The 23,621-nt window shown below is 43.1% G+C and overlaps 2 protein-coding genes across 7 annotated transcripts in view; both read left to right on the top strand.

Annotated features, from left to right (window-relative positions):
• pcbp3 (poly(rC) binding protein 3) overlaps nt 1–6,091 on the top strand; it is a 139,168-nt gene extending 133,077 nt beyond the window's left edge. For 3 of the 6 annotated variants that reach the window (XR_012597020.1, XR_012597019.1, XR_012597025.1), the window contains 2 exons: nt 5,711–5,850; nt 5,953–6,088. The gene's annotated coding sequence lies outside the window, so the exon portion shown is untranslated. Of the gene's footprint in view, nt 1–5,710; nt 5,851–5,952 lie in introns of all 6 variants that reach the window. The other 3 variants (XR_012597023.1, XR_012597022.1, XR_012597024.1) reach the window with 3 other exon arrangements.
• A 14,055-nt stretch (nt 6,092–20,146) lies between these two features.
• lrrc3 (leucine rich repeat containing 3) lies at nt 20,147–23,334 on the top strand. The gene is made up of 2 exons (XM_074658151.1): nt 20,147–20,764; nt 22,111–23,334. Exon 2 carries the CDS (start codon nt 22,389–22,391, stop codon nt 23,256–23,258), a length of 870 nt encoding a protein of 289 aa, XP_074514252.1. The 5' UTR covers nt 20,147–20,764; nt 22,111–22,388; the 3' UTR covers nt 23,259–23,334.
• The last annotated feature ends 287 nt before the right edge of the window (nt 23,335–23,621 follow it).

Raw genomic sequence — 23,621 nt, 5'->3', positions numbered from 1 at the left:
TCAGTTAGGTAGCCAACTGAAAAGGCTATAGCCTGTGGCAGAGGTGGGGGACTTGAGTCACATGACTTGACTCAAGTCAGACTCGTGTCGCAAATTTGAGGACTTGAGACTTGCTTGACTAACATTGATAAAAGACTTGACTTGACTTTGACTTAGTATTGATGACTTGAGACTTGACTTAGACTTAAGACGGATGAATCAAAAGGACATGACTTTTTTTTTAAAATTAAACTGCAATACTGCAATACGAAGTGTGTTAAGCTAGCTAGCCAAACAGTCCCAATTGCCTCACTGTTTACACACACAAACACACACCAGTGAGTGGACTGGACATGCACCCGTGATAGTTTTATAAATTGGCATTTGTTAAAAAATGTGAAAAAAAGTATAATTGTTTTGGAATTATGAGAGTTAGAGTATCAGCAGGTTCCTTCTTGAGCTACGACACAATATGCAGGTAAAATGGGTCAATATAAGAAGAGGGCAACACAGTCATTTCTGCTGCAATCATTTTAATTTTAACAGTACATTAACACTAACTATTGTCTTTGGTGTGCAATAGTAACACTATAAATACATTTCATGCAGTAAAAAGTTGAACAAATATTTTATTGAATAATGCATTTGAAAAATAGCTGATCATGTTGTGTGGGTGTGTGTTTCTGCACATTAGTGTCTTTGTGTCTTTTTTGTGTGTATGTGTCTTTGGACTGTGTGTAGGTGCATACTTGTGTCAAACATTTGTCAAACATTTTGTTAAAAATTAGAACATCTTTGACAAAAAATCGAAACACCAAAAAGCATTAACATTTCCTATAGCTCGGTCTGAACATCTCATTTAGTCAAGTCTTGTTAGGTCTTGTCCTGCGTTCCCTTGAAACAATGTCTGAACCACATAATTAAAAAAAAGATTATCAAGATTTTGCTGGCATACATATCTAGACCTATGAACCTGTTTTGCACCCTTAATTTCTGCGTAACTTCTGGTTAAAAATGTGTGGGTATGTGGCCCATTTTAGCAGAAAATCGTCACCCAATTTAGCTGTTATGGTTAAGCTAAAATGGGCCAGTACCTAAAATGACTTTTTCACAAATTTTTATTTTTTTTATTTCAGCTTTTGTATTTGAAAGAGCCTGTCAAAACATTGCTCAGGTTACTTATTATTGCTTCATCATCCTTATTAGTGATGAGTGAAATTTGCTATGTCATGCTCACTTACCATACAATTTCTTTGACATGCTTCATGTAACACTATTCCCTGCTCATATTAGCAACCTCAGACCAATCAAAACTCTTATTACATGTCATTACTAGTGTTGTAGCAAGAATGCAACATCAGTTATTGTGATTGGCTGTCAAATTTTAAAGGGCTATGACGCTCCAACCCTATCTGGCCCATTTTACATGACTCCACCCTATATTACACACTTATTTCATTATTTCAGTTCAGTCAGTTTCAGGGCTCTATACAGTATGTATATTGTCAGGAACCAGAAACTAATCATGGAGAATTGTGTGAGACTTTAATATATTCTATAAATAACAACTGGTGAAACACAATCTGCTTTGCTCTGGTGTGTTGGGTCCCATCCATCTGGTACTCGATGTGGGGTAAAAGAGCCTCTCTGGTTGAGGTTTTGCAGCTTAGTGAAATCAGATGGTCTAGTGTTTGGCTGGAATGAAAACCATCATACTATTGGCTGTCTGCTGCATATTGATTAAGACAAATTAATTTAGTCACTGCTGACAGGCAACAGATAAACACTCGAAACCTCTGTCTAATCATATCAATGCCAAAGCAGAGATGAACCCATGTAACTTTAAGTTTAATAGCATTTCTTATGGAGCTTTGTAGGTAGAGAATGCTTCCATGGATGAATTCTCATAACTGTGTTGTCCTTTTGGCATCCTGCTAGCGGCCTTAGATGCATTCCTATGTAACTATATCATCCCCAGTTAGAGACCTTTGTCATGTCCCCTGATGCTAAAGATAGACGGGCAAATTCACAAAGAATGGATCGCATCATGAATTGTGTATCACTTGCAACCTCTATCTGCAAAGTCTGAAGGTCAGATCCACAAAAGATATTGTGCTAATGATATTAAAGCACCCATACATGCCCATGGGTGTATGGGTGCTTGGCTTAGTGTGAATGTTGCCTTTGTAGGCAGAACAATGGTGAGTGAGCTACAGGTCCTGACCAACGAGGTGCAGAGGCATTCATCAAAACTTCAGGTAAGGAATTTAAACATCACATAGAGAAACTGTACTTGGGATTTAATATCCCAGTTTATCGGCGGCATGTCAGGTTCCACTCGTTACATGCATAGTGTCTTTTCAAAATAAACTTCCAACATTACGCATTAAATCTACTTGGTAAGGCTTAGGAAAACATCGTGATTTGGGTTAGTATACGTAAAATAACTACGTTTGTTATAAAGAATGGAATTTACGTAGCAAAACTACAGTAAAATAAGTCCACGTTGACTTGGTTTCACACAGGACACGAATAGTGGTCCCCTGGGTGAAAGTACTGTGTTTGTTTGACACATCCAGAAAGAGTTTTTTCGGCCGATTCAGCATGTTGAATCACAGCGGAGAGTGAGAGTGAGAGTGGTGTGAAAATGGTTGGCAAACGCTGCTACGTTTCATGTACGTATAATAACAACAACTCGTATATCTGCAGCCCTCGGTCTTCCAGTTTCCCTTTTTGAATAACGAATACAGATTACCACGACCTGCTGGTGTGGAGAGTTATTACATCTCACGCCAGCGCAGAACGTACTTTGTAGTTTGCCGTCGACTGTCTTCGTGGTGTGTTCGAGTGCAACTTTTTGACCAAGACAAAGGCGACCGCTAGTTCTTCGATGTCGGGTTGGTGTGTCTGGGCCATCACATTATTCAATAATCAAATAAAAATACTTTTTAAAGTTTGTACACAAGGTATTTTGACACAGTATACCTTATCAGGTATGTCAATTCAATTCAGTTCAATTTATTTTTATATAGCGTCAAATCATAACAGAAGTTATCTTGAGACGCTTTATATATAGAGCAGGTCTTAGACCGTACTCTATTGTTCACAGACAGAGGAGCAGAACCGGGCTCTGGGTTTGCGGCCATCTGCCTCGACCAGTTGGGTTGAGAGAGAGAAGAGAGAGAGAGAGAGAGAGAGAGAGAGAGAGAGAGAGAGAGAGAGAGAGAGAGAGAGAGAGAGAGAGAGAGAATAATAGCCCAGCAGCTGTAATAACTAATACAAGTAGTACGTAGTCCCTCGTACAAAAATAATTAATTAATGATGGTAGCAGTTGGTGTCAAGCAGGCAGCAGACGCGGCTGCAGATGCAGCCACAATTCAGGTGTAATCCAGATCCAGGTGTAACCCCGCTCCAGGTGTAATCCCGATCCAGGTGTAACCCCGCTCCAGGTGTAATCCCGATCCAGGTGTAACCCCGCTCCAGGTGTATTCCCGATCCAGGTGTAACCCCGTTCCAGGTGTAATCCCGCTCCAGGTGTGACCCCGCTTCATGGTTACCTGCGAGACAAGAAAGCACAAGGACTCCGGGGAAGAAATTAAGTTTGTAACAATGAATGGGACATGAATATATACAGAAGGAGAGAGGAGCTCAGTGTGTCATAGGAAGTCCCCCGGCAGTCTAGGCCTATAGCAGCTTAACTAGGGGCTGGTCAAAGACAGCCCTAACTATAAGCGTTATCAAAGAGGAAAGTCTTTAGCCTACTCTTACATGTGGAGAGGGTGTCTGCCTCCCGGACTAAAACTGGGAGCTGGTTCCACAGAAGAGGAGCTTGATAGCTGAAGGCTCTGGCTCCCATTCTACTTTTGGAGACTCTAGGAACCTCAAGTAACCCTGCTGCATTCTGGGAGCGCAGTGTTCTAGTGGGGTAATAGGGTACTATGAGCTCTTTAAGATATGATGAGGCCTGACCGTTTAGCGCTTTGTATGTGAGGAGGACGATTTTAGAAATCTATTCTGGATTTTACAGGGAGCCAGTGCAGAGAAGCTAATACAGGAGTAATATGATTACTTTTTCTAGTTCTTGTCAGTACACGTGCTGCAGCATTCTGGATCAACTGGAGAGTCTTAAGAGACTTATTGGAGCAGCCTGATAATAAGGAGTTGCAGTAATCTAGTCTAGAGGTAACAGATGTATGGACTCATTTTTCTGCATCGTTTTGAGACAGTATGGGCCTGATTTTTGCAATGTTACGTAGATGAAAGAAGGCAGCACCTCTTTCTGCAGCGTATCATTCATGAGAGAAACCTTACAAGTGGTGCTCATCCTCCAAGCTCAGTATCAGCAGCACCTTATCTGACACAAATGACTTGCAGTCTTGCTATGCTGTGTTCAAAGACAATGGAATAACCTTGACAGATCCGTGTGGGAGTCATTGTGATTGACAACACAAATGATCCTCTAATTTCGAGGACTGACTGGGCATCTTGGTGCCTACGTCAGTCTAAGCTTCTGTTACCCAGCCTCGTTTTAGTCTATATTTGGGGAAACTGTCTGACAGCATCATTTGTTTTTGTGTACGCAACAATAACTTCTCTACACAATGAACTAAAACTTGACAACAGTCAAGGAGAGAAAATAAGTTATTAAGAGAAGCTTTTAAAAGAAGAAGTTTTCCTTTTTAATAGAACAAAAACATTTTAATATGTGTTTTGTTATTCCAACTATTTGAAATGATTTATGTATTCTTGTAATCTATTTTTGTTTTTGTTTTAACCCACTGAGACCCACAAGCTGTTTTTGTTTTTGAACTGTCTTTTTTTTAGGAGGGTACAGGGGGTCTTTAGGGGAGATAGCAGGTCAACAGTAGATGTCACATAGAAGTGGTGTACATCATCTGAAAGCTGGAACCTGAAGATTAGTTTGAGATGCAGCTCAGCACTGTGTGTCAAGTTGTTCTAGTCATGAATCAGAAATAAACATGGATCAATTACTTAAAATAAAAAAGTTGATACCATTTGTTACACATATTTGGTGCTAATTTTAACCATTTTTTACCATTCAAGAATTGCTAAAGATGATCAATAATCCCTCCAAAATACCACGTTGAGACACCAAGACCTTGAGGAACACCATAACAAAAGTCATGTCGTGATTTGGTTTAGAAAAACTTTTGACATTTGGAGATTTCTGTAAGAATTGCATTTTTCGGCAATTGGATGGCGAGCACTTACACTGTTGTGTAAACTGCTCAGAAACCCCCTTATTGTCAATCTAGCTAGGAAAGCCATACATCCTCTGAATGCTCTAGGTCTCTAGTCTGATCCATCCATCCTCTGAATGCTCTAGTTCTCTAGTTTGATCCATCCATCCTCTGAATGCTCTAGGTCTCTAGTTTGATCCATCCATCCTCTGAATGCTCTAGGTCTCTAGTTTGATCCATCCATCCTCTGAATGCTCTAGGTCTCTAGTTTGATCCCTCCATCCTCTGAATGCTCTAGCTCTCTAGTTTGATCCATCCATCCTCTGAATGCTCTAGGTCTCTAGTTTGATCCATCCATCCTCTGAATGCTCTAGGTCTCTAGTTTGTGGCTTTAAAGTTTCATGAGGCTGTGATTATCCTAGAGGTCACCACAGGTCATTTTATTCAGTGAGGTCAAGTTTAAAAAAAAAGTCTCACTACAATGCATCTATGGGGACTAACATCATCTCTCTCTCTTTTTCTCCTTGCAGGGCAGGTGTGTGGCAGGGGGCGTGGCTGGCTCCTCCCTGGGCAGCAACGAGGCACACCAGGTCTTCATTCAGTTAATCAACCCCTCCATAAAAGCCTGGTCTGAACTCCACTACTCTGCCAGATAATTCCGTCTCGTTTGGTAGTTGCTCTGAGTACTTTCTCTAGTGTTTTTTCAAGTCTACTATTTTTCCTAGTGTTTTTGATCGTGTTACTTACCCGTGGTGTTTTTTCCTGCTCTCAGGTTCCTTTGTGCCTTGTTGTTGCTCTGCTTCTGTGTTCTCTAGTGGCTGTGAGATTCCATGTGCTCCAGCCTCATGTTCATTTTCGCCTCGCCACGAGCCTGCCAGCTCACTGCCACCCTGCCTGCATTTTTGTTTTCCTGGTTGGAAAATAAACTCTGTTTCATTTGTTACATACCTGAGTCCGTCTCTGCTTCTGGGGTCCAAAACAAAACTTAAACCTAACAGAGCTCATTGGATCCACAAGAGTCTCAGCTTTACAGTGATACCCAATTTATGTGATTCAAGACTGTTTAGAGACCCCGGTATGCAGAAATATTCAAATACACCATTTTAGTTTAGGCGAACATAACACACATACTGTATTCAAAACTGCATGTTTTTTGCCCCAAACTGCATGTGATTATCATAAAGTGGGCATGCCTGTAAAGGGGAGACTCGTTGGTACCCATAGAACCCATTTACATTCACTGATCTGGAGGTCAGAGGTCAAGGGACCCCTTTGAAAATGGCCATGCTAGCTCTTCCTCACCAAAAGTTAGCGTAAGTTTGAAGTGTTATTTAACCTCCTCCGTGACAAGCTAGTATGACATGGTTGGTACCGATGGATTCCTCAGGTTTTTAGTTCCAGTTTCTAACTTTAAAACTGAGCCAGTTACAAGCTCTGAAAGGTCGATTGTGTTAATATGTTAAAAAAATGAGTGGCGTTAAAACAAATTTGCGTTAACGCGTTATAATCGTGTTAACTCTGACAGTAGTCTGAATACTTATGTCAATGTGATATTCAGGGCTTTCACGATATCAGATTTTCACTATAGCCTACATGAAAGAACACAAAATAATTCACAATAACGATATTATTGCAATATCTATTGAAAATCTTAACCAAAAAAAAATGTATTCTAGCAGTCAAATTAATCTTTAACTTTGTTTATTGTGTGTTTTGTCTCTTTTTTTGACAAATGAATTGCACTCTAAATATCCGTGTAGGGACGTGGAGAGAGTCTGTTAGAGGCACTGGATTATTTACACAATATTATGTGTAGTATTAACATGATATAAATACTTATTTTTTTTTATATCACAGTGATCGTCAAAACCACTAGTGATATTTAAATTCTGTCTTTTTAATAAATTTGCAAACAATTCTAAAATCGTGTTTTCACTTTGTCATTATGGGGTAATGAGTATAGATTGATGAGGGAAACAAATATTTAAATGATTTCAGCATAAAGCTGCAACATAACAAAACGTGAAAACGGTGAAGGGGTTTGAATGCTTTTTGAATGCACTGTATGTACAGTATGAGGTGTACGTGAGCAGGGTCTGAAATTAACAGCCGCCAAATGCGAGTAAATTGTTGGCAGTGGCGGGTGAAATCATGAGGCCACCCGCACTGGGGATGGGAATAGAAAACCAGTTCCTGTTGAGGACCGGTTCCCAGTTGTCCGATTCTTTGGCATCTTGTGCTTCCGTGACTGACGATTCCCCTTATTGATAAGCTTCCCATTCGTTGTCTATGTAAGCAGCAGTAAAATTCATTCTGGTAGCGCGGTGGTGCAATTCGAGAGACGGACCGTCATGTCGCCCGCTCCTCATTTGCATAAAGTTGAGGTCTCGGCTACTTTATGCAAATCACAGGCATAATAATAATAATAATAATACATTTTGTTTAGTGGCGCCTTTCTGGACACCCAAGGACACCTTACAAAAATCAGTTAAAACATTGACAGATAAAATAATCTAAAAACAGGACATGACAGAAACATATTTGTACAGACACATATGATGGGTGATGATGAGTGCTAGAGAGAGTATGCCAGTTTAAACAGGTGGGTTTTTAGGAGGGATTTGAATGATGTGATATTGTCAGACTGCCGGATGTGTGGGGGGAGTGAGTTCCATAACCTGGGAGCAGAGCAGCTGAATGCCCTGGCTCCCATGGTGCTGAGGCATGAGGTGGGGGTTGTCAGAAGTCCGGCTGATGATGAGCGGAGGGAACGGGAGGGAGTGTACTCCTGGAGGAGGTCTGTGAGGTAGGTGGGGGCGAGGTTATGGAGAGCTTTGTAGGTGAGCAGAAGGTTTTTGTAATCGATCCGGGATTTAACAGCGAGCCAGTGCAGCTGGATGAGGATGGGGGTGATGTGGTCGGAGGACTTGGTGCGGGTGATGATCTGGGCGGCAGAGTTCTGAATGATTTGGAGTCTGTTGAGTAGTTTGATGGGAATGCCAGAGAGGACAGCGTTGCAATAGTCGATCCGGGATGTAACAAATGAGTGAACCAGGATTTCAGTGCTGGAGTGGGACAGGGATGGGCGGAGTCTAGAGATGTTGCGGAGGTGGAAGAAGGCAGTCCGGGTGATGTTTTTTATGTGGGATGAAAAAGAGAGTGTGCTGTCCAGGGTGACCCCAAGACTCTTGACATGGGTGGAGAACGGTACTGGGAAGCCATCAATGGTGATGTTTTGAGCAGTGGTGTGTTGAGTTTTGGAGATGTTGTTCTTGGAGCCGATGAGCAGGGCCTCGGTTTTATGGCTGTTGAGTTTTAAAAAGTTCCTGCTCATCCAGCTCCTGATGTGTTGAAGGCAGGTGGTGAGGGAGGCAGGGCTGCAGTGGGTGCAGTTGAAATGTAGACCTGTGTGTCATCGGCATAACAGTGGAATCGGACATTGTGATGACGGAGGATAGTGCCAAGGGAAAGGAGGTAAATGATAAACAGGAGTGGACCCAATACTGACCCCTGGGGGACACCCAGTGAAACAGCGGAGCACCTTGACCTGTGATTACCCAGTTTCACAAATTGTAGTCTGTCGGTGAGGTATGAGGAGAACCATGTGAGTGCAACACCGGTGATACCAATATAAGTCAGACGTGTGATGAGTAGTGGGTGGGAGATGGTGTCAAAGGCAGCAGTGAGGTCGAGGAGGATGAGGATGGTGAGCAGTCCAGAGTCAGCTGCACGGAGGAGGTCGTTGGTGATTTTGACCAAGGCTGTTTCAATACTGTGTTTGGGGCAGAAACCAGATTGGAAGGGTTCATGGAGGTTGTTTGAGTTGAGGTGGGACTGAAGTTGGGCGGCGACCACTCTCTCAAGGGTTTTGGAGATGAAGGTGAGGTTGGAGATGGGCCTGTAGTTGTTCAGATCAGCTGGGTCAGCACCGGGTTTTTTGAGGGTTGGTGTAATTGCCGCAGTTTTGAGGGTGGGGGGTACAATACCAGTGGTGAGGGAGGAGTTAATGATCCTTGTGATCATGGGGGAGATGGAGGGCAGACAGGCTTTGACGAGGATGGTGGGGAGGGGATCGAGCTGACAGGTGGTGGGTTTGGCTTTATGAATGAGCTCAGTGATGGTTAATTCCGTTGTGGGTGTGAAGTTAGAGAGGGTGCTGATGAGTGGTTGGCAGGAGGTTGACATCCAGGGTGGGTCACATGGGGAGGTGCAGGATGAGGCCAGCTGTTGGTGGATGGTGTTGATTTTGTTTTCAAAGAATTCCAGAAAGGCAGTGCAGTGATCAGTGGAGGTATTTTGGGGGAGGGTTCTCAGAGGCTGAAGAAGGTGGTTTACTGTTGAGAAGAGGGTTCTGGTGTTACCTTGACCGGTACTGATGAGGTTGGAGTAGTAGGAGGATTTGGCGGTGGAGAGAGCGTTCTTGTAACGGTGGAGGTGTTCTGTGTAGAGTTGGATGTGCACTGAAAGTCCAGTCTTTTTGTATAACCGCTCTAGTTGACGGCCGGTGGTTTTGAGATGGCAGAGGTGTCATCAGGGAGCGGTGTGGGTGAAGGAGACTGTGCGGGTTTTCACGGGAGCCAGGGTATCCAGGGAAGAGGAGAGACAGTTGTTGTAGTGATTCACCAGTTCAGCAGGGGAGGAGGATGGGGGAGGACTGGGGGAGGAGTTAATAAGGGTGATGAGATCTGTGGGGTTGATATGCTTGATGTTTCTGAAGGAGATGGTCCGTTGCTCTTTTATTTTGGATAGGGGGGCGTAGATTTCAAACAGAATGACTTTGTGGTCAGAGATGGGGAGGTCAGCATTAGTGAGGTTATGAGGGGTGATACCAGTGCAGCAGATTAGATCAAGTATGTGTCCTTTGTTATGGGTTGGGAAATTGACATATTGGGTGATATCTAGACATTCAAGGAGTGAGGTGAAATCATTAGTAAAACCAGAAGAATTGTCAATGTGGATGTTGAAGTCTCCTAGAAGGATGACAGTAGGGGACATGGCACACACAGAGGTTAATAATGCTGACAGTTCAGTGATAAAGAGGGCAGAGGGCTTTGGTGGTCTGTAGATGGTGATAATGATGATGGGTGTGGAGCCTGTGAGTTGTATGGCTAAGCATTCAAAGGTGGAATGAGGGGGGACGGTGACTGTACAGACTTTAATGCTGTCACGATAAAGTACAGCAAGACCGCCCCCCCTCCCTGAAGCACGGGGTTTGCTGGTGTAATTAAAGCCAGGTGGGACAGCTTCATTGAGCTGGGAGAAATCATCTAGCTGTTGCCAGGTCTCAGTGAGGCATAAGAAGTCCAGTTTGTTGTCCATAATAAATTCATTAATCAGCAAACCCTTGCTAGTGAGGGATCTAATGTTAAAAAGAGCCAGTTTTAAACAGACAAGTGGTGTATAGGTGGCTGCTTTGTGCAGGGGGGACAACACACTGTGATTGACAGGACGGGTGGCAGTGCGAGGGGGGCGGGGCTTAGTGGACCAGAAGGAGGGAATGCATGTGTTGTTGTTGTTGTTGTTGTTGTTGTAGTGCTTGGTGGACTGAAAGTTCCGTCTTGATCCACGATGCACGTATCTGGGTCGTTTGAGGATGTCCCGATGTGGAAGCAGAGCTGGAGGGATCGTGTAGTGGGATCGGAGAGACAGCAGCTCCGTTGCAGAGTATTTCAGCGGCAGGGTGGCGCTTGTGACGGTGAAACACAGAGCGATCCAGATGAGGAGTTTGATGCCCAACATGATGAAGTGGAGAGTTGTAGAACACTATAATCCAACAGTTTTGTAATCCAGATGATGATGATGATGAGGCTACGAAGCCAGCCAGGTAGAGGTAGAGCGGTTGAGTGTGTTGGCTGTAGCCGTAGCGCTGCAGGCTACACCCGGGCGAGGAGACCAAAACACGCCGCTGAGACGTGCAGCCGGTTAGCTGGTTAGCCGGTGGGCGAGACCACACACTGTGCTGTGAACCACAGGATCACTTGGAACCCAGGAAAGCAGGCAGGATAGGCAGCAGACAGCTTCGACCAGGCGTGTGCCAGATCAGGGAATCCAGCCACAGTAAGCACAGGGGAGACCCGACAGTCCCATACAGGTGAGCCCCTTTACCGGCGAAATTAGCTCCAGGCTACCGAGTGTAAAGTAAAACACAGTAGCGCCAAACACACATGAACAACCAAGCTCTTGCACTACTTCTGCCAAGAAGCAGACAGTCTAAGCACTATGCAGCAGATAAGTTGAAGCAAAAACAATCAAATAAACAAATAAACAAACAAATCACTGAGGAGGCGCGGCAGCAGCTTGCCAGCGGTCCCTCTCTTCCAAGGTAACTCCAAGGTGGCGAGTTGCATCTGACGCAACTCGCCACCTCTGGCAACTCCTGAGAAACTTTTAAACTAAGCCTTGTCGATCCACAATAAAGACGGATTCAGCAACTACATGGCTTAGTCTTTCGTATAATGTTTTCAGAAACACATTTCAGTGAACTATTTTTGTGAAATAAGAGAAAAACGTTTCCAAACGAGCCGCCATGTTGGTTCCAGTTTGAAAGCTGGGAGCAGCAGCCCACGAGGGAAAGTGTTCATCCAATCAGGTACCTAGTGTATGTGAGAGAGAGACAGTGCACACTGTGAGACACTGTGTACAGTACCCTCCCACCCCTGAAAAATAGGGTTCCCCGGAAGGACTGGAGTTTACCATACATGTAATGATTTTAGTGTAAAATATATCAAACACTGAATGACATGTGATCTAAATGTTATTCCTTTATTTAACGCATAGATTTCAAAAGTGGCAGACAAAAGAAAAAATACTTTCCTGCCACTGAGGCAGTGAAAACAGTTTATTTTAGAGCCTGAGGAATGTAAATATACGAGCACATGTTCAGCATCATTAATAACTAAGAATAACACGGTACAATGTCAGATGATAAATCATGTCATGCCAATTTACTTTGTGCAATGCATCAGTACAATCTATGTTTGATTAAACGTCATCCTGTCACACACAGATGCATTACGGCAGCTAATCAGACAGTTGCACCCCAACTCCCCGTCTGTCGACGCTATTGGCTGCTAATGCTGTGCTCCCTCGGACACTGCTACAGTCACTACACGTAATGGTGATGAATCGCTCTAAACGAAAGGCTCTGCTCATCAGTGTCTTGACCTCCTTCAAAAGAGATGAATTTACTTTGTCAGAGGAAATCCAAAGTGATACACTTGGGTAAGTAAGTAGGTGACGTGAGGGTGAATTGACTGCAGGCAGCGGACACCGGGCAGTTTGTCTCTTCTGAAACATTTGGAGATTCATTAAGGAGCAGCTGAGCAGGAAGGTGAGGAGACAGGCCCCCTGGTGACAACTGGACCTGGTTTGGGTTCTTGTGGTTTTTGCCTGCTGAGTAAATTATGCCATGCCAGCACACACACACACACACACACACACACACACATGCGCACATACACTTCAGTCCTTTATCTTCAGTGTCACAACCAACTGGTCATACATCAGCGGGCCATCTCCCCTGGCTGTTGGCGGAGTTGTCCCAGGGGCAATTACAGGCAGAGACTAGTCACATTTGTCCTAAAGTGTGCATAATATAAATAGATGGTGATCATTAGAATCACTTCACCAGGGTGTTAATAATGAGACAAATGTAGAATAATGCCATCTTATTCATAGCGTCCCACCAACCTGCCTCATGCACTCAAAAAGTATTTAGGACAAAACATGTTTTTGCGGGGGAAAAAATAAAATCCTGACATAGAGGAAATTCTACTGTGGCCACATTAATCACAATGAACTGATGTGGAAGTACACGTAGTGCTGTTGTTCATCTAGATGAATAGCCGCTTAAACGCACCTCCTCCAACCCTGGAGTTTCTCCGCCTCGTCCCTTGAATTGATTGAGGAAGGTTAGCACAAGTCGCTGACGTGGAGAACCTGCTGTTTCTCTCCGACAGCGTATGTGTGGTATTTCTGCTGCTCCCGTGACAGCTGTGCTACAAAATCCTGACCTTGGCTTTCTTTTATCTGACTGCCACAGTCCATCCATTTTCTGATTTAGGTAGTAGGTGTGTGTTTTTGCAGAATGAAACCACCAGTGATCTGTTATGACCCTTTATCTAGTCAGACAAAAGGATGAAATTTGCGTGTGAATGTCTTGTGTGAGAATCATCAAGCTCAGAAAGATATATATGACTATAAAATCCCTCCTCCAGCTGCTTGTGTTGTCTGTGAGCAATGCTTTTGTACTCAACTTAAACATCTTTTTACTCATTCTAATTTAGCATATTTATCTCTGCAGGAGTCTTCCTTTGTTGGGACTAAGTAAATGACGGATCGGTGAGGATTAGCATTCGTGTGTGGTACTTAAAGGAGGAAACGGACGAAAAATAATGCTGTTTGCCAGTCAGAGCCAGTAAACTCTGAATGTAAGTGGTTTAGCCAGATTGGCACTGTGAATTGCTCTTTCTGCCTGGAGCTACCCTGCTTCCCAGCATGATGACTACCAGTTTTGCTTGCCAATAGTCTGTTGGTGTTGTTTTTGGTCTAAGCAACAACTCAAGTGGTTTTACAGCATCATCTAACTCTGCAAAATCTGTATTCATTGACCTTACGCCCAGGGCTGGGTATAAGTACTTCACAACAGAAATAACCCAGTAGCAAGTAGAATCAAAACTTCTCCCGACACCTGCAACCTTTTTGTACCCAGATCTACAAAAACAAAATGACTATTTGTCTGAGTTTGCTTGCAGGCAATCAAGCAAGCATTCTTTGGTTTAATGAGACTTGTGATTGGCCCACTACTGCAGCAGCTACAATCCAAACAGCCGGGATTGGCTGCACACGGCTCTCAACACGGACACGTCTGAGTCGGCAGCTAGCAGCTAACGTTGCTAGCAGCACAAACAGTTCTGATAACAGCAGCAGTGCTGACAGAGCTAACAGTGTTGACGTGAGGGGGTGCGGCAGGGTGGGCGTTACGCCTCCATGACAACGCCACCGTGGGTCGGGACAGCGTTGTAACCACCATATGAGCGCAGTGCAGAGCGGCGGCAATTAGCTAGCCAGTGGGACACGCACACAGCTTCCATTCACATGACGGATATCAAATGAAGTAGCCTAGAAAAAAAGGTATGAAATGAACTACTCTATTGGTATCGGTATCACATTAAAGGGCCAGTGTGTAACAATTAGGGGGATCTACTGGCAGAAATGCAATATAATATGAATAAGTATCTGTAGTATGTAATCACCTGAAACTAAGAATCATTGTGTTTTCGTTAGCTTGGAATGAGCCGTTTATATCTGGAGCCGGTCCTCTTCACAGAGTGATTGCACCGCCATGTTTCTACAGTAGAACAGAATGGACAAACCAGACTCTGTTAACATTTCCTGCTTGGGCTGGAGTCGATAACGTTACTCGCTACCATCGCCGCCACTCTCTCTCTCTTGCTTCACCAGTCACTTCCCACGTACACACACGTACTGGCTCTGCTCCAAATGACCTATGCTACTCCTACAACAACTGGCTCTAGAGAGGATCAATCGCGTTTTTGCATCGGCCACCTTAGTTCTTCTACGAGCTTGGCAAACGGGAGAGGCTTCAGTTGGTTGCAATCTGCAACCTTAACACTAAATACCACCAGATCCTACACACTGCTCCTTTAAGGATACTGCTATTGTAGCAGTTGCGTACTCTCTCTTGCGTTGTGTTATTAATGATGTACACACAGCGTCACTTTTGGCTACAGCTCACATTAAGCTAGCAAAGTCACCGACAACGTGGCGTGTTCAACAAAGTACTCCACACAATCAAAGAGGCAACTAATATCAACCTTCAGCATTTTCTCTAGTACTTGGATGCTTAGCTCGACATATCAGTTACAGAAAACACACTTTTACCATAAAAACAAGGCTTATGATTTCTATATTTACGGAGCTAATTGAAAGTCAACCTACCACGGAGAGGGCATATGCAGACTGTTGACAAGATGGGGGCGCACCTGTCAAGTCTGCAGGGGCGCAATAGAGGGCGCTCATGCTACGTACACACAAAGGTCTCCGTGGCAACCTCCATTATAATCAAATAACAGAGTAAATAATATATAAAATGAATAATAATAATAAAATAATAAAGTAAATAACATCTAAAATGAATAATAATAATAAAATAATGAAGTAAATAATAAAGTAAATAACATTATATATTGAAACAGATGACCCATAATAAGATAAATTCAGTGTATATACATTTAAACATATTAAGACAGAGTTAGTAATGGCAAGTGGAATCATTAACTCCGCTACACTATCATAACTTTTTAAACGATACCTAACACCTACGCCTTGGTTTTGTCCTCTTTAACTCCCCATATTCTGGTTATGATGCCTCACTGGATCAAATAATAATAAATGGGTGATTAGTGACTACAGACTACCTGATACTACGCATTTTCTGCCCTTAAACTGTCTGTAAAGCATCACATTAATCTTGGGAAACTTCATTATACAAACAGGGAAATTAATTTTGCTCACTGCATGACAATCAGGGCGTACCTCTGCTGTATAGAGCAGATAGGTACATTTAAAAATCACACCCTCTTATCTAAACACTTGCAAATGGGAAAAAAGAGAGCATCCTCTTTCAGCCACACTATCTACAGCTCACTCACTTTATACTGCCTTGGGCCGACTCATCTTTGTCAGTGGCTGGTTGATTCATTGAGATATCCTGTGTCTAGTCTGAAAACTCAAACATATTTAGAAAAACACAAGAAATCGAATGAAAAGGGAAGATATTACCATCAGATCTTGAATCTTAATTGGATTCCATGTCGTTGCTTTGTGGGTTTGTTTACATTTTAGGCATCATTTGCACAGAACTGATTCTTTAGTGGACTTCCACAATAACGGCTGTGACACCTCCATATTGGATTGGTGTGTGAAGGCCTACCGTCTGTGTTTTATGGTGCCATTGAAAAAGCTGCATTTTTCTCTTCACCTGCCTGAGCTAATAGAACTCCCCAGATGAAGACAGTAAATCATGGAGCTGTTGAAACCTGACCCAAAATCCTGCCTGCTTATTTATCTCTGAACAATAAGTGAACAACTAATCATGAAAGTCGATGCACGCTGTGGTGCGGTGGCCTTGGAATTATGATGTTCACTTTTTAACAAGACGTTGGTCACATACACTAATTCTCTGAGGGCCTATTAACATGATTAGATTCCACTTTGTTATATAATTGAATATTTCCAATAAAGATTTTCCTTTTCACAAAATAATTCATCTATGATGAATGCTGAAAACTATTGAGGGCCAGTATCTGAGCTCACAATTTGTAATTTTTCACCGTAATTATTTGATCTCAGCTTCATGATCGGTGCAATAAATTAGTTTTTGGCCACTTGGAGGCAGTGCAGCAAGCTGAAAATGCAGCATTGACTATTATCACCTTATAAAGTTGCCTTTTTACACATCCAGCAGATAAAACGGCCTGTCCCTCTCCATCTTGTCAATGTCAGTCAGTCTTCTTTAAGCTCTTTTTTGGTCTCCACCAACTCTTGAGGGGAATATCTGACTCTTTAGCTGCTAAACTCAGTTCGCCAGTTGCAAACTTTGTCTATCTGTCAGGTAACATAACAGTGTTTTTTCTTGCCAAAAACAGCTGTGAGCTATTGATGGAAACAATGTTAATAAGAGCGGTGAGACTCAATGGAAACAGCAAAGTTGCGGTCCGTAAAACAAAAACAAATACCTGAAAGATGCTAAAACTCTCTGTAAAACTGAGGGTAACTGCAGAGGTGCGTAATAATTCTCAGCGTTTGTCACAACATGTGAACCCTTTCACATTATTCACAGTCCTTTGATTGCTAATATAGAAATATGATTAGTGCTGCATTGAGATATCATTACTTTGACTATAATGTCACATTTGATAATTCCCATGTAGCATAAGTCTCGTGATGAGGTCATTATAAGACAATCGCACAGCTAATTATAGTTACTATGAGGAACATTTCACTGGTTATGAAAAAGTCTCAATGTAATACTGATGCCACCGGGTCCGATTATGGCGAAATCAGACGGAATCATACAGCTGCACGAGAAACTCCTTCATTACAGACTCTGGCAGTGACCAGCCTGCCGCTGACAGACCCTTGAAGTCCTGCGGGAGGTGGAGAACTCCGCTTCCGGCAGCAGCGGCTCGAGAAGAAGCCTCGCTGCTCCGCCGGTCCCCGTTGGGAGCCAACACCAACACCACGCTGCTGGAGACCCGTAGTGCTTCCTGCATGGAAGGGAGACATGGGTGAACCACAGTCATGTGGGTCAGACTGTCAGACCCTGCAGCTGTAAAATCCGGGTTTTTCGAAAGGGTATCTGGTGCTCGGAAACACTACAGCTTTTGTTCCTCATAGAAGCTTTAAAAATGTAATGTCATATAAACTAAAGAAATGACTAGCAGCCCCATGGTTACCAGGGTTACCCCAAATCCCAAACACATTATAGTGTACTATCCTACATCAAGTTCAAATTCAGTAGTGCCACATATAGCACAGTTCATCATGCCAGCTGGCACACTGTGGGCTTGAGACAGTGGCAGGACTGGCCTCGTGAAAAACCTGCACTCCTCCGTAGCTCAAATGACACCTGGAACATTGGGACCAGCTGACCTACATTTGAATCACATGGGGGAGAGCAAATGGAATTGAAGCGGTCGGTTAAACTCACTTTTCTAAGCCCATATTTGCAGATTTTTTGTGTGTTCTTCTCAAGGTTATCTGGAAGACTGACATGACACCGTGTTTTTATAGCCTGCACTAAATTTGATCATTTCATGAGCAATTTAGCTACAGAGCACTTAATAAAGATGATTCAAAACTGCAATTTAAGCTGCATCAACACTGTTTCAAATATATATTTTTATTTATGACAGCCACTAATGACATGAAACAAACAAAAACAAAAAAACAACAATGCTGAATGCTTCATTGCGTGTGCGGTCGTGTACAGTCAATTTGCTGAGGTCACATGGGATATGACTTTGATTATGCTAATTGTACTCATTGTGTTGTTGACACTCCAGTTTCTATAATAAGTGTAGGTACACGTATAAAACAAATGTTGTACAACAATCTCTTTAATGAAACACCACTAATAGCTTAGTTAGGGAGAATGTTTACATTTACCGTTAGACGATGCAGGCGTGTATGGTGCTCCGTTCAGTCATAGAAGTAGCATAAGGTAAAAAGACAAACCAAAAACATTCTTTGCATTCAGTTTGTGAGTGTGGAATAAGCCTCCATGGTTTCAACGGGGTAATTGCCAGCAGAATACAGTGCAGACCTCCAAAGCTGACATCTTGATCCACGGCTGTGGTGCCTCATTCCCCAACACCCCATCTGTTTGATACAGCACTGAGGTGATTCAAATAATCAATCCATCAAAGTTCAATGAGACATGCAGGTTTTGAGGTGGGGTGTGTTACAGCTAGGGCTGTCAATCGATTCAAATATTTAATTACGATTAATTGCGTGATTGTCCGTGATTAATCACAATTAAGTCGCAAATTAATCACACATTTTTTATCTGTTCAAAATGTACCTTAAAGGGAGATTTGTCATGTATTTAATAATCTTATCAACATGGGAGTGGACAAATATGCTGCTTTATGCAAATGTATGTATATATTTATTATGGGAAATCAGTTAACAACACAAAACAATGACAGATATTGTTCAGAAACCTTCACAGGTACTGCATTTAGCATAAAACAATATGCTCCAATCATAACATGGCAAACTGCAGCCCAACAGGCAACAACAGCTGTCAGTGTGCTGACTTGACTATGACTTGCCCCAACTGCATGGGATTATCATAAAGTGGGCATGTCTGTAAAGGGGAGACTCGTGGGTACCCATAGAACCCATTTACATTCACTGATCTGGAGGTCAGAGGTCAAGGGACCCCTTTGAAAATGGCCATGACAGTTTTTCCTCGCCAAAATTTAGCGCAAGTTTGGAGCATTTTGTATCTTCACTCTAGCTTTAAGATTGAGGCCGCTGCAACCTAAAAATCGCACGTTGCGTTTTAAGCTTTAGCTTCAGAAGACAGAATGTTTTTGGCATCATTGGCAAAAATCCCATAATAACCTTTCAGCATATTTTAATTCAAGTGTTCTGAGAGAAAACTAGACTTCTGCTCCTCCTCATGGCTCTGTTTTCAGGCTTTAGAAAATTTAGCATGTGACGGGAGACTTTGGCCAATCACAGGTCATTTCAGAGAGAGAGCGTTCCTATTGGCTGTGCTCTGGCTGGTGGGCGGTGCTTGGTATTTCCTCAACAGATCTCAACATGGCTGCCGGGTCACAAACTTTCTCATTTTACAGCTCAACAGTACACTACAAGATGATTCTGAAAGCATCTGAGGAGAGAAATAGTCATTACAGTAACAGAATATTGATTCATATTTGATCAGCGCTGCCTAGTTTGACCGTTTGATCAGAGCTTGTGAGTGATTGACAGCTGCTCAGAGACGGCAAGGCTCCAGCTCGGCTCTGATTGGTTGTTTTCCTCCGGTCTGTGAAATCTTGCAGATGCTGTTAGGAGCACCAGAGGACACTGGAGGACACAGAGGAACATTATTTTTTTCAGATTACCTGTCTCATGCTCTACTCAGGATGTAGTGACCATTTCATAAAAATAACAAATAATGGGGAAGTTTGATGGTGATATCTATTAGTTAAGATGTTAACCCTATTCACCTGTCTACCCTCAAGAGTCTATTGAACTAAATCTTGGTCCAGGTGTCTGTCTCTTTTTACTTGTTTTAAGACATACAAGTCATTATCAAAGTTATTACCAAAATACGTGTCATGTTTTTCTCTTGTTTTGCATCCAGGAACAATTTTCAGATGAGGTGTTCTTTGTTCTGAGTTAACTGTCTGAGGGGGGGGGGTGTCAGAGCAGAAGGGAGGTGCAGGCAGGGCAGCCAGGGAGGAGGACAAACACACAGAAAGACAGACAGACAGATAGAGAGACAGGCGGGAGGAACTAGAGGAGAGGACTAAGAGAGATGCCAGCAGAACAGCAGTCCAATCCACGCGCAGCCGGGACTCCTTCTGGCGCCGTGCGCGCGCGGTTCAGAGAGAGTGGCGCGTGATATCTCGGACCGGTGCAGCTCCTCCAGACCTCGCCTGAGCACCATCAGCACCACCAGCACCACAGGCACCACAAGGATTAGCAGGACCAACAGGTGGGACTGTCGGGTTGTGTTTGATGAGCAGAGCCTCGTTTGGAGATATGAATCACGTCTGGAGATATAAATCATATCACTCGGAGATTTAATAACTTCCCGGCGTGCCGCTTAGGAACTTTACCTTTTTTTCTTGATGTGAGGAAGCAGACTGTACTTTAGTTTTTCTTTTAAAGAATGTTGATTTAGTATTTATTTTAAGAGGCTCAGCCTTCTGAACGAGGATCCAGATGTGATCCAGATGTGATATGAGCAAACTGCTGCTGCACTATCGACGAGATCTCCTCTAACCACAGACTGGATCAAAGTAGGATCAAACTCTCTCCCGGTAAGTTGGCCTATACCTCTACAACTAGTCTACTTCTTAATGAAGTCATTTGGCCTGTACTATTTGTAATATTGTAACATTTGAACCACAGAACCACATGTTAATGTGATTAAAATCCGCACTATTACAAAACGCCATGAGACTGCATTAGGCATCATGAGCCTGATTCAATGGACATCTTTGCCCAAGGTATTGTTCCTCTGCAGTCCACCTGATATTCTGAGGATGCATTAATGTTTACTCAAAAAAAGCTGTATGTTTAGTTGTTGTTTAACTCAAATGATATATTTCCTTGCAAAACTGAATAAACAAACGCCTGTTACCTATTTAAGAGCTAGTTTGCCATCTAATTACATTTTAAGAGATTACTAAAAAACGTGCAAACGACAGCTGAGAAAAGCTCCATCCCACTGTGCATGTGTAAACCTTAATATAGGCTCTAGGCTGCTGTTTTCCTTCATGATGGAGTGGTGTCACAACATGAGGGAGCAACAGGGTGTTCCAGCCGCCCTGGTTCGTGAAGATGTCCACATCCTGTCCACGTCCTGTCCACACCTCCTGCTGAGCTCAGACTGATGAGGACAAGAGGGGCTTATTTAAGACTCTTGCGTGTGTGTTCGTGTGTGTGTGTGTGTGGCCTAAAGCTATGAGGCCCTTGCCAAAGACAAATGGAAAAAGAGAAAGAAGAGAAGACGACACCGACTCCATGGGGCGTATGACCTCAAACGCAGCGAGGGGGTTTGTGGTGGGATCAGTTTAGCCCACCAGAGGGTGCGCAGTCCTGAAGTGATGATCCTCCTCCTGCAGGACAGATGGAGTCATTTTAGAGCCCACAGCTATTCTTATCATGTGCCTGTGAATGAGAAATGAAGGAGCTGTGCGCATTTTCCTCATTGTTGGGAGTCAAAGGGAGATAAGCTGTTTTACTGTTGTGCTTTTTCTTCTTTTGTCCCGCTATGGAATATTGTAATTAATACTGAAATTCACTAAAGTGCTCTAACATCAGAGAATAATTTCACGTAAGGTTTGTAGAAGACAATGCGGAGCAAAATGTCCCTAATTGAATGAGCAAATGCCCACGAGCCTCCTGGTTTATGAGATTTGCTGAGGCGAAATGGATTTTTTCTCAATAATCACATTATACATTTTGTAAACATTGTGGGAATAGCATTTACTCAATTTGGGGAGACAAAGGCATTTGCACTTAGAAAATGACATATTTTAGAAATAGTCAGTGTCTGGACGATTCTTCATAATGTTCACTGACAGCAGCTATTGCCATCTTCAGCAGCACTGAAGAACTAATGCTCTCTTTTTTTCTGTTCTGTTCTCTTTGTTTCTTTCAGTGCACAACACAACGGTGTCACTTGCCCCACTCCGAATTCTTGGAGGCTTTCAACGTGCTCACAATAAACCTGAGATTACAGTTCCCTGCCGGAATATGCTCAGCGAGCGGCTCGATTTTTGGATGAGCTCTTTTGAAATCCATTTCAAAAGACTATATAAAACTCTATCAAATCAATTTTGAAGAATTATCTCAAGATAAGCCCTTATGTTGGTGTGAATAAATTAATCATTTTTGTGGCGTTTTGAAAGCTTATGAAGCTGCAATCATCACCATTTAATGCCAAAAAACAGGTGGGACTATGATTGCTTTTGCCTGACAGGACTTGCGAGGAGGTCACTGCTGAATATGCAGGACTTCGCGGGGCCTGACATGCCCAGGAAATTCTCTATTTTCGATGGCTTTGCCCTCTTATGGGGCTTGCTCTTTGGATTATTCATTACAAGTGTGCCAGCGATGGCTTGTCCCACCAGTTGTCACTGTATAGAGAAGAGTGGCATGGCAGTGGTCCAATGTATGTCTCGCAACTTGGAGAACATCCCGTCGGATCTTCCAAGAGATACTGTTGTCCTCCTTTTGGCGTCCAACCACATCACCCACATCCCCAACCACGCCTTCAAAGAACTACACTACCTTCAGGAGCTGGACCTGTCCAACAATGAAATTGAATCTGTGGACCTTGGAGCTTTTCAAGGTGTTTCTGACAGCCTCCTTGTCCTGGATCTATCAAACAATCGCATCCAAAGTGTCCCCAAAGAGGCGTTTGCGCGTCTACGAGCAAAAATCAGCCTCTCGAACAACCCGTGGCACTGCGAGTGCACGCTGCAGGAGGTCCTGAGGGAGCTGCGGCTGGACCCCGAGACAGTGAACGAGGTGATCTGCCACACGGCGGTGCAGGAGGAATATGCAGGCAAACCGGTAATCCAGGTGCTGGACTCAGGGATCAACTTCTGCAACTTTCACCACAAGACCACCGACGTAGCCATGTTTGTCACCATGTTCGGATGGTTCACTATGGTGATTGCGTACGTCATCTACTATGTGAGACACAATCAGGAGGATGCTAGGAGGCACCTGGAGTACCTCAAGTCACTGCCGAGCAGCTCTCAGATCAGCAAGGACTTTGACACCATCAGCACTGTTCTCTAGCAGCGGCCCAGGAGATGTGCTGTGCGGGTGTGTGTCTGTAAATGTGTGGTTATGTACAAAATGACTAAAAAGCTGTTGCAACACATAATCATTAATCATTTCATTTTTTTTTTTTAAACAGAGTTTATTTATACATTTTGCTAATACAACTCTTACAATCCATTGCACAAACATGTTTGGACTGGTATATAACCCCCCCACCCCCCACCCCCCACCCCCCACCCCCCACCCATGACAATACCCGGAGGGCACTCAGAAAAAAAAAAAAATATATATATATATATATATATATATATATATAAAGTGTACAAGAATGAATATAAATACATAGATAAATAAATAAAAATAAATAAATAATAATAA

The sequence above is a fragment of the Sebastes fasciatus genome, chromosome 14 (genome assembly GCF_043250625.1).
Source record: "Sebastes fasciatus isolate fSebFas1 chromosome 14, fSebFas1.pri, whole genome shotgun sequence".
NCBI lineage: Eukaryota > Metazoa > Chordata > Actinopteri > Perciformes > Sebastidae > Sebastes > Sebastes fasciatus.
This window is presented reverse-complemented; position numbering and strand designations above follow the sequence as displayed.

Excerpts from the sequence above, each read along its gene's own strand:
- lrrc3 (XM_074658151.1), top strand. The coding sequence starts at position 22,389 with ATGCCAAAAAACAGGTGGGACTATGATTGCTTTTGCCTGACAGGACTT.